Below are 16,254 nucleotides of genomic sequence, written 5' to 3'. Positions count from 1 at the left end.
ATACAAGATGATTTATTAAATCATGCCAACAATTAATATTTTAATAGCTTAGTATTCTATGCACTAAAAAGGTATTTTATAAAGGCTTTAGGCCGCCCTACATGTTATTGTAGCCCCAGTTTAATATGCAACTTCATTTCATACAATATATGTAGTAGGGGGTCCTTGCTCCGTCTCTCTCTCTCAGTTAAGGGGTCCTTGGCTTAAAAAACATGGAAGACCCCTGCTCTAAATCACATGTGTCAAACTCAAGGCCCGCAGGCCGAACCCGGCCCCTCGCAGGTTTTAATCCGGCCCGTAGGCCTATATCAGTTTAGGTTCACAATAAACTTAATCCAGTTCTACGCCATACCCAAAAAGACAGGAAACTGTTTTTCAAACTGCAATTATGCGACACTTAAAGCAGAATTTGGCAGATTTGCCGACTTTGAGACTCCGAAATTCCCACAGAAGCCGAGAGTTTTCATATTCAGGCTGTGAAACAGGTTGTTGTGAGTCGGGTGTGTGGTAGCCTGCTTTTAAAAATGTAATCTTAGATTTGCTTGATTTGCTAAACTCAATGATGGATAAGGAACTCTTTTACTGACTTTTGTAGTGCTTTATGTCAACAAAGAATGCAACAAAAGTAAAAAAAAGTGTCGGAGAAAGCAACAAAAATGACGAAAAATGCGACAAATTTCAATAAGCTCTACATGTCTGGCCTTGATTTTCATTTTCCAGTGTGGCCCTTATTGAAAATGAGTTTGACACGCCTGCTCTAAATTATCTTCTGTTATCTCCACCTAGTGGTCTTTTAGTGCAATTACATCATTCAAGAACCAAGCTCTACTGTAGGCTACATTCATACCTCTATAATCTGAAAGGACTGTTTCAGACCTAATGTGTGTGCAGCAGCTCTGGACCTAATCAGGATCAGTGTAGTAACAAATAAGTGAATCCAGGTGGTGCAGGTTAGGTTGATTTCCCCACACAGACAGTTATTACTCAGACAAGATGTCTGAAACCGAAAACAGGATCTATCCAACCACAACAATGAGCACCAAATCTGTCACCCAAACATTTGACCTACAGTAGCCTTTACGAGGGCGGAGCCAGGCTACTTTACACACACACACACACACACACACACACACACACACACACACACACACACACACACACACACACACACACACACACACACACACACACACACACACACATGTAAAAGACACTTGTGATCTGGGAAACTTCAAACTACACCAGAGAATTATACAAAAAAGGGTGTAGGTTGTTGATCTTAGCCAATCTACAAACTGTTGCAAAAGGGTCCACCGACATCATATTCTGTATTTCAATATACATGTATTTACTGCACCTCACTCGGCACATGCTTTATGCTGTTTATGGGGAAGTAGAGTCAAACAAAAAACTAAATGTGACTGACTCATACACTCAGAAAAAAAGATGTTCACCTAATGCAGTGGATCATGCAGGTCATCGTGCCTTTATGCTAAGTCTGGTGGTGGTACCCTACTTCTAAAATGCAGAAATGTTGGGAAGAAGAGGGCAGGTGGTTAAAGAATGTGTGAGGACTGTTTTGACCAATTGAATCTAGAATTGACCTGACCTATTGTTAAATGGAAATATGGAAAATGAAGAAAGGAGGGATGATGAGTTTCACAGTTCTAACGATGCACTTGCCACCTCTGTTTTTGTTTGGTATTCTAATATATTTATAAAATACAATATATCCAACTTTGTTAGGGACAGAATGATAAAGTCCTAGGCTTATCTCCATCTTTGTCCCTTGTGTTTACACAGTCCATGGACCTTTACAAAGATCTCTTAAATGAGAAAAACTTTTGAATACCTATGAACAAGAATTATTGTAAAGTTGCAAGTCTGTCTGTAAATATACAGCGAAATATCGAAAAAAGCCTCGTGACAAACAGCAGTGAGACAATTTTAATACACAAAACTAGTTTTCACTCTTTGCAGTAACACATGCAGCCAGCAGGTGTTGCTCAGAAACATGATAAACCTCAGAATAACCTCACAAATTCTCACACACACACACACACACACACACACACACACACACACACACACACACACACACACACACACACACACACACACACACACACACACACACACACACAGCGAATGTTTTGGCGCGCCCCCTTTTAGAGTCTCCAGGGTCTTGTGTATGGCTCGATCAGATAAGAGGACGGCTGTTGTTTTGGGGGGGTTATAGCTTTTGGGGAGGGGGTCTCCAGACAGGAACCCAACAGCTCATAAACAAGGGCCGAGGTAAAAGGTTGTAGCGGTGTCCCTTACAAACCCCTTTACACCCCCCAAAGTGATACAGCACACAATCACACATTCATGTATTACGGACCAAAAACAGTTTTTATTACATGTCTACATACAGTCCAGATACTGGAGAGAGCACGTACGCTTCAGAAGCAACAGTTCATCGTATACATTCATTTAACAAGGGATAGAATTTAACTTAATCACTTTCGTTCAGTTGTAACAACTGCTTTCAATGCACAGAAAGATAGAAGACGACCCAACATGAGTCATTTGGGGATATCTTTGTTACACTGCTACTGTGTAACATTTTAAAAGCAGTCTAACATGATTAACAATCATAATTCAGCCATTTAAATGGATAAAGGCAGGTGATGTCCACCTTTTTAGAAGAATAATTTGTAACAGAGGCCTCACTGGATGAGTTCAGAATATGAGTTTGTGCATTTTGGGAAATACTCTTATTTGCCTTCTTTCAAAGAGTTAGAGGAGAGTCTTTTTTTTTTTTTTAAATATAATGAATTGTCATGATGATATACTTCAGAGAAAAGATAATACTGAACACTGACAAGATAAAACTTCAGATAACACCATCAAAAATGATCCAGATGTGTTTCGCATCGCTATGCTGAAAAATAATAAATGAATGTTCCTTCATCTATTCACTGTAACGGTGCCATGCATTGAGTCCAAACTGATTAAAACTGGAGCATGTAAGGGGTGCAGGGTGGGCAAACTAAGTGGCATGTTCACATATATTCAAAAGACACTGGAAACGTACAAGAAGTGAGGAAAAGCAGAACAAGCTATGTTTAACAGCAGCAGTTTAAAATCTCTAGGTAGGATAATCTCAATCTGTTGGTCCTGGTTCGCAAAAACTAGTGGGCGATTCGTCAATAAATTGGTACAGACCTTTATGGTTCCCAGAGGAGGGACTTTTCATCCAGCACCACCAACATGTCCACTTATCAAACACAACAGTATAAGGATAATTCAACTAACTTTCATAGTTTTGGCCATCATTTGATTTCTAACATTGTCTCTCACCATGTTAATTACGAAGATCTAGGAATGTGGCAACATCGCTCAATTTGTTTTTGGAGGGGCAAGAAACTCGTTTAAACAAAGCTGTTCATGTGTGTCAAACTTACCCGGAAAACAAAATGAAGGCGAACGATGACCTCACGATTCAACTTTGACCAACTCTACTTAATGTAGTTGTATGTGAACAGTGTTTTCCAGTACAATGGGATTAGTAGCAACTTTCATGTGTACTCATTTTCAGATTTACCTCTAAAAAAGTGGTTGAAATAATTAGACATGAAGGAATAATTCAACATTTTGAAAAATAGGCTTTTGTTGAATCCCTGCAGGGAGTTGGATGAGAAGATTGATTCCACTCTAATGTTTGTACGATAAACATGAAGCTACAGCTGGCAGCCAGTTAGCTTAGCTTAGCATAAAGACTGGAAACAGGGTGAATCAGCTAGCCTAGCTCTGTCCAGTGGTAACAAAATCTGCTTTCCAGAACCTCTAAAACTCACTAATTTAAAGGTCCTATGACATGCTGCTTATTTGGATGCTTTTGTATAGGCCTTAGTGGTCCCCTAATACTGTATCTGAAGTCTCTTTCCCGAAATTCAGCCTTGGTGCAGAATTACAGCCACTAGAGCCAGTCCCACAATGATCTTTCCTGAGTATGTGCCATTTCTGTGTCTGTAGCTTTAAATGCTATTGAGGAGGAGAGAGGGGGGCAAGGTGGAGGGTGGGGTGTGGCCTTGACCAACTGCCACTTTGCTCGTTTGCAAGCCATGATGTCTCTCTCTCATGGGTGGGCCTAATTCTCTGGGTGGGCAAAGCAGAGAAAGGGGAGGTAACCTTGCTCCTTATGACCTCATAAGGAGAAGGTTCCAGATCGGCCCATCTGAGCTTTCATTTTCTCAAAGGCAGAGCAGGATACCCAGGGCTCGGTTTACACCTATCGCCATTTCTAGCCACTGGGGGACCATAGGCAGGCTGGGGGAACGCATATTAATGTTAAAAAAACTCATAAATTGAAATGTTCATGCCATGGGACCTTTAACACGTTAAGTCTTGTTTGTTTAATCCCAAGAAAAACCTACGCAAAGTGTTAAAAAAGACAATTTCATGAACTATCTGATTGTCTGACTATTGTCTGCTCATGTTTCTTTCCCCTTCCGACGTTGTTGTAGCTATGCCTAGATTTCAACATTGGTGAGCACAATGTTATCATAACTGATCAAATGATGGCTAAAAAATAAAGAAACGAGCTCCAATAGACCAAAAATCACCCTCTAAGCCTCAATGTTAAAGGTTACATATTATAATGGCGATAAGCTCAATGCACAGCTGAGCCGAAGTACAGCTGAAGCTAACAAACAAAAGCTGAAAACGGAGCGTGAGAAGGTGCACAAGAGGACAGATGAGGCTCTGCTGAGATGCACAGAGGATAAATCCTTTGGATTTAGGTAACAACAGAGCTTTTCCTCAGGATCGTGCCACCCTCAGCATCTAAAAAACAGCAAAGATGCCATCCAAGAATATTGACCTTAAGTCTTCGTCTCTTCCCAACAACTTTTCACCGGGTCAGAGTTCAGGTGTCTAAACTAATAGAACTGTAGTCCCTCATAAAAAGTTAGCCTACTACTCAGACTGCTGTTTTGGGCGTGAGGAAAACCTGTATGTCCAAATGTTTCAGAGATTCTTCAGCACTGGTGAGTCAGAGGAGGGCAGCGGTGAGACTCCCTCTCTCTATTCCTGGACGTCTGCAGTGATTTCCTCCTCCATCAGAGAAAATTGAGTTAAGCCAGACATTTACTCATTCTCCTCCTCCACCGGTCTGTCGGTGTTAAAGTCGCCAGGGCCTGGGGCACCAAGCCGTGTCTGGGTACAGCAGACAATGGACCGACCTGAACCTGAGAAAGAGAGGGAAATGAGTGTCACAATGCCTGGAAGCCGGCAACTGGGGATTTCAAAACGAGACTGAATACAATTAGCCGTGTGCATACATTCACACACACACACACACACACACACACACACACACACACACACACACACACACACACACACACACACACACACACACACACACACACACACAATGAACAAAGCCAGGAAGCTTGTCATAGTAGTAAAACATAAACAACGAGAAGCGCTTACATAAAGCGGAACTGTAGTACACACGTTTTAAACCTTTTCCCCCAAACAGACTGAACAGCTGCAGGACTGTGACGAAAATATACATATACGAAAACCCAATAAATAAGTTGATTTATTATTTAAATAGGTTTTTAATCTTTTTCAATGAACCAGTCCATCAATAGGTCAACAAGACACTGGTGGGCAGTGTCTATTGACAAGCTACAGAAATAATGACAATTCAATACACAATTACTGACTAGAGGACAAAGCAAAGAAGGGGAAAGAAAGAAGGGAAGCTGGACACATAAAAAACAAAACAAATCCCCTTAATGTCAGGAAGGGCTAAGATAAGATCAGTGTGTGTTTTATCCTTTGTATTGTTTTGTTTGCCTGTAATGTCAGCGCGAGTGTAGTTCCTCTCGGTGATGTGTCACGGCCCCTGTACTGTAAATATTCAGAGAAGGTCGCCTTTTGTGTTAGACTGAGCATCACAGACTCGTATTCACAGGCTAAAGTTTCGTCTTTTTCTTCATAAGCATTTGGCATAGGTCTATTTAAAAATACAACGAATCGATTAAATGGTTAGTTTATCGACAGAAGCTATTTTATCTATCCTAGTTTATTAATTAGTTAAGCAAAAATGCCATTTTCTAATTTTAGCTTCTCAACCATAAGGAGTTGGTGCTTTTCTTTGTCTTATGTGATAGTAAACTGAATTTCTTTGCATGTCGTATTGTTGGTCAAACAAAACAAGCGATTTGATGCCATCACCTGGCTTTTGGAAAGTGTGCACTTCTCACTATTTAAAAAAAAAAAAAAAAAAAAATGTATAGACCAAACACTGAATCAATTAATCATGACGTAATCATTAGTTGCAGCCGTTTATGTTTTACCGTTTTGGACTGTAACAGATATTTTACCTCGTAGGATCTTCATTTTTTGAAAATGGTCCTTTCAGGCTGACGGTGTTTCGGCTGTTTTCCACTGTGCCGTAGCTGAGAGTCACCTAAAGGGGCACAACAACAACACAAGTGGCAGTTTTAATACACAGTCGGCAGATCAGGAAGCGTGTGTGTGTGTGTGTGTGTGTGTGTGTGTGTACCTGGTTGTGTATGTCTGACACTAGCCCCAGGTTCTCCAGGTGGGAGTGGAACAATGCCGAGCGGATGAGGCTCACGCCAAGCAGCGCCTCCACGATGTAACCAACGGTGCAGTCGTCCGGGAGGCGAATGTGCTCAGCTGTCGCCATGAAGGTGCCATCACTAGACAGAGAAAGAAGTGGAGAGAGCAAGACAAGAGGTTCTGTGATGAAACCTGAAACAGTGGCACGGATATCTTCTAATTTATCGAAGTGAAGACTTTACCTCGCCCAGGGTTTCATCTTGAGAGCGAGGCCGCGGCTCAGGCAGAATCCCGCTCCTCCTGTGGCGAACCAGAAAGTCACCTGCTTCTGCACACAAACAACGCAGCGCGAGTGAATGTTGGGTAATCATACAGCTCTGTCTGTTGGGCTTCAGCCTTGGGATCAGTGAATGACTCACTCTGTGGTTACTTGAGCTCAGGAGAAAACCAGACTCAACTGATGTTTCTTTTAAACCCTTTTGCAACTTAAAGAATGTTTTCTTAAAGACTTAAAGAGATTTCGATTCATATTTGAGTTATAGAGCAGGGAATAAGGATGTGAAGCTGCAGGATTCTAATCGGAATCAAAGCTGCTGTCTGAGCACCTGCAAAGTAAATCATCAACCAATAAACCATTTACCATTTCAGTGGTGCCGAGCCTCTCCGTGGCCTCTATTGGTCGCTCCAGGCTGGGCCGGCCGATGTAAACGTCCTGCGTGTGACTGTACTGAGACAAGAGCTTTAGGAGGGAGCCGACGTTCAGGTAGTTATCATCATCGACGTGACAGAACCACCTGCGACAGACGAGGGTTAGTAAAACGCTCTTGGCGTATGTTTACGGGTGAGTGTTACTGTGCGTGTGTGTGGCGCGTGTGTGGCGCGTGTGTCTTACTTCTTGCCAGAGTTAATGAAAGTGTCATATTCCAGAGCCATCTTACAGGAGAGGGCCTGACGATTGTGGGCCGCGGAACAGTTGGTGATGATCATGTGAGCTCCTGATGATCAAAATCAAACAAAAATCAATAGCCAACCCTGACACAGTGTTAGAATTATAATAATAGAATAAATAAATAAATAAAGATGTATATTTGATGAAGCAACTTTGACTAAATATTCGTTTTAGAAGCAAGCAAGAAAGCCATTTAAAAATCCTAATATAAGCCGACTGCTAATAAATAGCCTAATTACACTTTTTTTCTGCATTGAGTTGTACAATGTGTCCGATAGTGAAAAGAATACCTCATTGAAAGTAAAACAATTCCATGAGTAAGATGAGGAAAGGCCTGTTGATAAAACTAAAGTGACTTCCTGCACTTCATGGAAACACAGTATTGCCCAGTCAGCAGCCTGGTTCCTGCTTTCCTGCTCACAGACGGCAGATAACACGGCTGCTACTCAGCAAAACTGCTCTGTGAGTGTGTGTGTGTGTGTGTGTGTGTGTGTGTGTGTGTGTGTGTGTGTGCAGCTCACCCAAGCTTTTCCTCAGCTCCTCGTCCTCTCCATCAGTGAACACGAACGTCTGTGGAAAAACACACAAACACACACAGTTCGTGTTATTCCAGCAGCTTTTAGTGACCAGCGGGGAAACACAAACACCATCGTACAGACGCTCTCACTGCTCCACCGTCATGGTTCGTTGGAGACAGTTTCTAATCTCAGGTGAGACTCCACCTGTTTCCTCTGTCTCACACACACACACACACACACACACACACACACACACACACACACACACACACACACACACACAACACACACACACACACACACAGCAAGCAAGCAAGCAATGCTAATATTGGATGGAGGCCAAGACAAAGGTAAGCCTCTTGTCTATCAGCAGCAGAGCAGCTGGTCTCAACTCTGTAGCTGTGTGTGTGTGTGTGTGTGTGTGAGTGTTTATGTGATGAGTGACAGGGTTGAGGGTCACTGCGCACTCAGGAAGCCGTGTAGACCCCTCAACTTTCCACAGGAAGTGAACACACACCCTGGGTGCACATCCAGAGCTAAGTCTGTAAATATTGTCTTGGCTCTGTATCCCAGGACAATAGATTTGAAATGAAACAATGACAATGAGATTAAACTGCTTAATCTCAGCTTTAATGTTAGGCTATTTACATCCATATTGGGTAAACAGTGGATACTGTTTAGTCCTTTTATATACATAGTCCCCAAATTCGAGGATAACGCAGCAGAACAATGGTCCTGAACAGACAGACAATGTATCCAAAGAGCTTTCATAGCAGTATAATGTTCTTGTCCAAATCATTTTTTTCACTTGCTGAAGAATAAACTGAAGCCAAAACTTTCCCCGAAAACAATCAACACGAGGTAATGATGCCCAGTATGCGTGTGTTTGGTAATGTGCAGGTGAAACAAGACTAAAGGGTCGACAGCAAGGCTAGCGGCTCTGTGAGGCTGCACTTAGGCCCAGCACTGCTTAGAGCTAAATGCTAATGCTAGCAAGGCAATATGCTCACTATGACGACGCTTACAAACCAATGTTTGACAGGTATAATGTTTCCATGTTCACCACCTTAACTTAGTGTGTTAGCATGCTTACATTTGCTAATTAGTTCTAAACACGAAATACAGCTGAGGCTGATGGGAATGTCATTAGTTTTGCAGGTATTTGGTTATAAACCAAAGTATGTGATAAATTGAAATGCTGATGTGATGATGGAGCTCAACGAAAAGTAAAGGGGCTGCCAGAATTACTACAATTCATCTTCTGGGGACAATGAATGTGTGTATAAAGTTTGAAAGCAATCTGTCCAATAGTTGTTGAGATATTTCAAGCATGACGCTGGCATCCCTGGAGCAATGCTGCTAGCATGGATAAAAAATTGTAGGTATATAAGGTAAAACCGGGGTAAATTTGGTTGGAAAGTAAAGTCAGTGAAATATAGTCTTTAAGATGTTGTTAAGACAATGAATATATGTGTCCTTGAAGTCTATAAAACACTTTCTCTTTCAAACATCGATGCCAAGTCGACTTTAGACCTGCAAACCAACAGATCAATACCTAATGAGTTGCTGCAGTGCAGGCCTGGCAGCACATCGGCAGGGAAGATGCCAAGAGTCTGCTTATGTTCTACACAATAGCCTTCAGACATGAATTGACTGCAAATGACTTGACACCAAATAAATATATAATGACTTCATTTCAAGCTTGCATTAACTTGTCTATTTACTTTCTGTCCCCTAAACGAGCTAAAATTCATACTTTATTCATATGATTGTAAACATCCTTAAACTACAGCTAAAAGTCAGCACTTTAACCTCATAGTCAATGTTTTACGTTAAATCCAGTGTGCTGGAGTACAGGGACAAGAACAGAAAATATGTCCTAATACTTTTTGTATTTACTGAACACACTCCCCCAGTCAGAAGCCAGAGGGATTCCACTCTGCAACCTTCCTGCCATGCAGCACAAATTCAATCATAAATCTTTGGTCCAAGTACTGTGTGATCACATCACTGCCTCTGTTAGAGAGAGAAAAACATATCTGTGTGTTCAGCCAGCTGTGAGTTCTCGTCAGTCTTTTTTTTTTTTTTTCATTCTTCCACTCTTAGCCTCTTAAGTCTCTAGAGAGCAGTCAGCTTCTGAGTCTGTTTGAGTGTGTGTGCTGGAGGGGGGTGGTGGTGGTGGCTCGGTGCTTCTCCAGGAGTTGAGCTTTACAACACAGGAAACAGCGGTAACAACAACAACAGAGGCAGGAGAAAGTGGTGTCTCTGTGTTTACTCTTGTGATCAGATACTTTTTTTAAACTTCCCATGAGAAATCTGATGAGTTCCCAGGGCATTTGTGTTTGTGAAGGTAACACTGTGAGAATGTGTGTGTGTGTGTGTGTGTGTGTGTGTGTGTGTTTGTGTGTGTTTGTGTGTGTATGTGTTTCCCTTACTCAGCAGTCTCATAGCATAGAGGTGTGTCTGGGAAACAGTTGGAGTTACACACACCTGACCGTGAGAGCAGATGCAGAAATGCGTCAGAAACTGTAACACACACACACACACACACACACACACACACACACACACACACACACACACACACACACACACACACACACACACACACACACACACACACACACACACACCCTCTATTTACATGTTAACAGTCTCTGTGCAGCATGAGATGAGACAAGTCCTTCCTCAAACACTGAGGTTTAAATGGGAATCAGAGCGACCGCTGTGCGCTCCACGGTCATGTCTGCATTCGATTACGAGCTTTGAAGCCGCTGGGTGCAGTTTACCACATTCCCATGTGTTTTGCAGCAACAGATTTATCTTTGACTCACTCAGCACTGTGATTCAGACCAAAAAGCTGTCTGTTTGTACTGTTTGATCCCAAATATTTTATCTGTGAGGCTCAACATCCCTCTCTCAAATCCAGTAGTCATGTTACAACTCCTCTGGATCACAGGGCTGGTGGTTTAATGACGAGGAAAAGAGGGTTTCAAATAATTGTATATGTGTTGCACATTGTTTTCATTCCTTCTGTGTATGTGTTTGACGTGTTCTGGTATTTTATTTTATTTGGTAACACTTTACTTGAAAGTATCCACATAAGAGTGACATGATACTGTCATGAACACATGAACCCTAACTCTAACTCTAACTCTAACCCTAACGATAATTTGTCGTGACAAAAACCGGATGACACTTACTAAAAGAAGCGTTATGTCATACACGTTTATGACTTGTTTATAATGTTTATGACACGTTCATGACTGTGTCATGTCACTCCTATGTAGATACCTTCAAGTAAAGTGTAACCTTTTATTTCTTGTAATTCTGTATGGATGTGTCTCTTATACCTGCTGCTGTAACACAGTAATTACCCAGTTTGGGATGAATACAGTCTGTCCATCTATCTATCTATCTATCTATCTATCTATCTATCTATCTATCTATCTATCTATCTATCTATCTATCTATCTATCTATCTATCTATCTATCTATCTATTTATGATCAGTTGAGGAAGAATAATTCAGATTTAGAGCTGCAATCATTAATAGATTAATAAAAAAATTAAATGGCAACAATCAGTGGTGATCATTAAGGTAATTTTAAGCAAAAATACTGAGGCTGAAGAATGGCTCCTTTCAGTGTTAAATTACTGGTTAGGGTTAGAATTAAGGTGTATTAAGGTGTGTAAGAGGCATTTTAATGTTTAACCTGGTCCAGGTGGAGAATAATCCCAACTTCTTTAACTGCTGTTAGGTATTTTATAAGCACTGAACATACTGAGTTTCCAGAAGAGGTTTTGCATGTTACTGCAATATCTGTATTGCAAAAATAACTAGTTACTACGGCTGTCTCACAATTCTGGTGGTGTGTAAAATTACAATATTTCACTCTTAAATATAGTAGAATAGAAGTTGAAAGATGAACAAAAAGAACAAGTACCTTAAAATTGTACTTGTATTTTGTTTCTTTCCACCTCTAAAGCCCAAAAGAACTTAATGTCAAAGCCATGACATCACAGTTTTTATGATGTTGGAAGCTGGTTTTTATCATGCGCACCACAGTGGGTCTCTCTGCATGTTGATGACAGTCTCAACTACAACTGAATAATAGTTTTGTTGTATTTTCAGCCTTGAGACAAATCTGCATCTCATTGAGACTACTTAATGTAATCCAGGGTCCATTCATCTATCTGGAGTCCTACAGTATAGTCTTTCCTCTTTATGCCCCCTGCTTGTATAATGTCAACATGTTAGCAGCAGTGTCGGCCTGTTAGTCCTCAGATCTCCCTCTGGTACATTACAAAGGCCTCTATCTCTGTTTTACAATTCGCTGGATCAAAGAGCCTGTGGACCCACTCACATTTCAGGGCGTTAATGGTTTATAACTCACTTGCAATTTCAGCAGGAGATGAGGGAAAGCTTTATTTTACAACTTCCCTTGACATAGGAACTATTTACACAGGTCACAGGATCACACTTTGCATAAGGCCAGATCATGTGCATTTGAGCTTAAATTAGGAGAGGGCACTAGACACATGTTCATTCGTCACATAAACACAACACAAGATCTCAAGTTTAATCAAGTAAATTCAAAGTACTATTTGGCATCCTGTTTATTCTCCTACACAAAATGACATAATAAAGGCTAATGATTATTCACTTTCTGAATGGTTTGGACTCACATTGACATGTAATCTATTGCTTTTCAGCTGCATTTGTCATGTGCAAATCATGTTTTTGTTGATTTATTATTAAGTTAAAAGGCCATTTTAATGAAGTAGGCTATGAATAAGGCGGTTTCTGTGTCACCTGATCTCTGAGGTTTTCCTGTATGACAAGCGGCTGAATTGTTTCCAATTCACAGGTTATCAGGTAACCTCTCATAAGGCGCCACGCTCACCTGTTGCATGTTTCTGGAGATCCAGGTGTCCAGCAGGAGCTGCAGTCTCTGCCGGTGATATCTCCCGGTGGTCTTCACCGCTATGAACAGGTCGGCCGGGGAGAGATGCTCCACCGGCCCGGGGGGAGCGCTTTTCCGCGGAGGGTCGCTTATTATCGCTCGCCTCTCCCGGGTGAGTTTCCTGAAATACGCCGAGTAAACATTTCCGCTCGTCGCAGCAGCAACTAGAGGCTCCGCCGGGTCTCCGCTGCTCGGTTGTCCGACAGTTACGACCAGCATCCCGGTCACGAGCAGACAGGTGACCGCGGCGGCAGCTGCTGAGCTGAAGTTGCCTTTTGATCCGCCGGCGGCGGGTTTCCACATTGTGACGGTGGGGACGGGTTTACAGCTTCTTTCATGGACAGAACAACAGTGTAAGAAACTCTTCTCTTCAGTTTATAACATCTCCACCGTGCAGACTCCAATAACAACCACTCTGTCGGTTTCCCCTGCTTTGTTTTTACATTGAGTTATAAACTCCACCAGTGGGCAGGACGGTGCCTTGAACCAATAGCCGGTTTGAGCGCTCGGTGTGGGCGGAGTTAACCAGAAAAAGAGGCGGAGAGGTGTCTGGATGAACATCCACATGGCGGCATAGACTGACTCCAGCAAACAGGCAAACCTAATGTAGCCTAGGCTACTGTGTAGCCTATGTAGCAATTTTTTAAAACCGAAGCTAAAAAGTGCTTTGCAGGACGAAGAAAAATTGGAGATAGAAGAAAGTGAAGAGAATATATTAAACAAAGATAATTACTGTAAGTGTATTCCACATATTAAAAGATAAAAATCTAGAAAAAAAAGCCAAACAAAACAAGATTTAGATTTATTGTTATAGACCTTGTTCACGGCAGACATGTTGACATGTCATAGTAGGAAAAGCACAGGTGTATTCAAAACCATTAATGATGGCTGCATTCCACTTAGGAGAGGCCCTGGTATTGTGCATGCTGACTCACTGAAATAGCTCACTGGGACACTTGATGGAACTGAGCCATCAATAAGGTTATCAATTTCAATTTCATTTGTCTGACAGATTTCGCAGGATGCGGCAGTTTTCATCTTTGACCTTGGTACACCCAAAAGGTCCTGCCCTTTCACTTACTTTCCCTTTCAATATGTGGGAATATCTGCAAGAATTCTTATGGTGGTGTTTCTTTGCCTCTCCTCCTCACCGCTACTGATGCACTCACAGCCTTAATGATACAAGGATTAAAATATGACTGTTATTGCAGTGTTTTATATGCAAATGAATGCATATAATAACTTAACACATTACAGCTGTTTGGAGTTGCAGAAGATAAAAGCAGCAGTGTGGGAGCATGGCGGGTCATTCTCCAAGTGAACAGATGTTGAAGACGACTGTGACATTGGAGTGAGTGCAGTGTTGCCAATCACACACGCGCGCGCACACGCACGCACACACACACACACACACACACACACACACACACACACACACACACACACACACACACACACACACACACACACAGGAAAGACATGCCAAGCAGGTTGCCAGATCCACCAACCATCTGAGGAATGTTTCCTCTCTAATAATGTGCAGTTTGTCTGTGCTGCATACTCTGTGCCGATCCCTCAAGCTAAGTCAGTATAATATTACATTTTAAGAAACGCTCTCTGGATTGACATCGCTGGGAGGGTGGAGGCTTGCATTATGCTGTATAGGTTGCGTTCCCACAAAGTTCGCCTTTTAAAAGCCTTATCTTTATACACACCAGGGAAAACTGGTGCACCTAAGTGAAATGGACAAAATGTTTAATTTCATAAGGCAATCCAGACTCAAGGTCTAGTTTACTAGTTTTGATTCCATCCATAGAATTTGAGGACTTGTTGATGTTGTCTTATAATTTAAACATAAAAGTGAATTTTTTACTTTGAAAACAGCAGTTTGAGTTGCACATTTGTCATGGAGAGGGACCTGTTGACCTGTTGAGAAGTCCTAAAGTGGTATGAATGAAATGATATCAGTAACTGAGCTTTCATCTCCATGACAAGTAGGCAAACTCCATGTGCTGATGAAGACCATGGTAAACACTCTGGAAAATTACAGTAAATGAACCTTGAGTTTAGATTATTTTGTCAAACTGCACTTTCCAAGGTGATGAATGAATTTCCATTCTTAAAATGTTTAATCAGTATCTGCTAATGTATAAATTGCTAATATACAGTATTCCGACATACCGTAGAATCAAGTATAAATATCTCAACATAAAATCATTACTTCCCATCCTGTAGCTTAATACCATTAAGTTAACTTTGTTACCAAGAACTAGCTGAACTAGCTTTACTGATAGTAAAGATTATAGGAAACACAGTTAGCTTACTAGCATGCTTCCCGTTTTGTCTTTCACATGACACCTAAATGTTAAAGCTTCTCAATACTGAAACTCAGCACTTACCGATATTACTGAGCATTCATTTATCTTTGCCCTTGTATTTGTGTAACTTATAGATTATGAGTTGTTTTTTTCCATTGGAACTGTGTGGTTATATTATCTCACACAATCTAATCATCCGTTAGACTGGAACATTAGTCATCATTCTGTTGATCACTGGAAAAAGCTAACTTAAAGACATGTTAAAGAAGAGAGCTTAAGGCAACAGTCTCTGATGGCAATGTTATTAGTTTGACAGTTTTAGTTGGGACCAGTTGTCCAGTGGTGGACTGACCAACCGACCAATAACTGCCATCCCTAAAGCCACTAGCATGGCATAAAATGAGAAGTAACAGGTCATAACCCAATGACTCTGTTTAGGACAAAAACTGGTCTTTCTCCACAGACTTAGAAACTCCACTTTAGAGCTATTGGCCTTGATGTCACCAATAGAAGTAATGCAATATTTTATTAACAGAAACCCAATGGGTGGAATGTAACTAATTACATTTACTCAAGTTCTGTTCATCAGTACAATTTACATTACATTTACGCGAGTATTTCCAATTTATACTACTTTCTATTTCTACTCCTCTACATTTGAGTGGGAAATATTGTAGCTTTTTACTTCAAACCTACATATATTGAGAGACTCACCAGCCGAAGAGCAAAGCCAGACCTCTCATTTTTTCCCCTTCTGTCTGTCTTTGTCATAAAAAAAAACAAAAAAAACAAAGACAAGAGCAGCTTACTGGCTTCACTTTCATCTTACTGGAGATCATGTGGAGCACAACAGCTGAACTGCACATGCACTTATACACAAGTCCCCCTCTTTATGATGGCTTTAATTTCCTCTCAGAC

General features: G+C 41.3%; 1 protein-coding gene across 1 annotated transcript; it reads right to left on the bottom strand.

Annotated features, from left to right (window-relative positions):
* Nucleotides 1-4,327: 4,327 nt before the first annotated feature.
* LOC120567654 (beta-1,3-N-acetylglucosaminyltransferase lunatic fringe-like) lies at nucleotides 4,328-13,433 on the bottom strand. Its single transcript, XM_039814611.1, has 8 exons — nucleotides 12,959-13,433; nucleotides 8,056-8,104; nucleotides 7,478-7,580; nucleotides 7,226-7,379; nucleotides 6,828-6,913; nucleotides 6,566-6,725; nucleotides 6,384-6,469; nucleotides 4,328-5,234 (listed from the first exon to the last, which is right to left on the bottom strand). The coding sequence occupies exons 1-8, from the start codon at nucleotides 13,319-13,321 to the stop codon at nucleotides 5,168-5,170; spliced, it is 1,068 nt and encodes a 355-aa protein (XP_039670545.1). The 5' UTR covers nucleotides 13,322-13,433; the 3' UTR covers nucleotides 4,328-5,167.
* Between the last annotated feature and the right edge of the window lie 2,821 nt (nucleotides 13,434-16,254).

Source organism: Perca fluviatilis, chromosome 1, assembly GCF_010015445.1.
Source record: "Perca fluviatilis chromosome 1, GENO_Pfluv_1.0, whole genome shotgun sequence".
Classification (NCBI taxonomy): Eukaryota; Metazoa; Chordata; class Actinopteri; order Perciformes; family Percidae; genus Perca; species Perca fluviatilis.
Note: the sequence above shows the minus strand (reverse complement) of the source record. Positions and strands in the feature narration are given on the sequence as shown.

Coding starts and splice junctions, on each gene's coding strand:
- LOC120567654 (XM_039814611.1), bottom strand. CDS start 13,321: ATGTGGAAACCCGCCGCCGGCGGATCAAAAGGCAACTTCAGCTCAGCA. Junction 7,380..7,477: donor TTCATTAACTCTGGCAAGAA/GTAAGACACACG, acceptor CGTCTGTCGCAG/GTGGTTCTGTCACGTCGATG. Junction 5,235..6,383: donor AAAAATGAAGATCCTACGAG/GTAAAATATCTG, acceptor TCTCTTTCTCAG/GTTCAGGTCGGTCCATTGTC.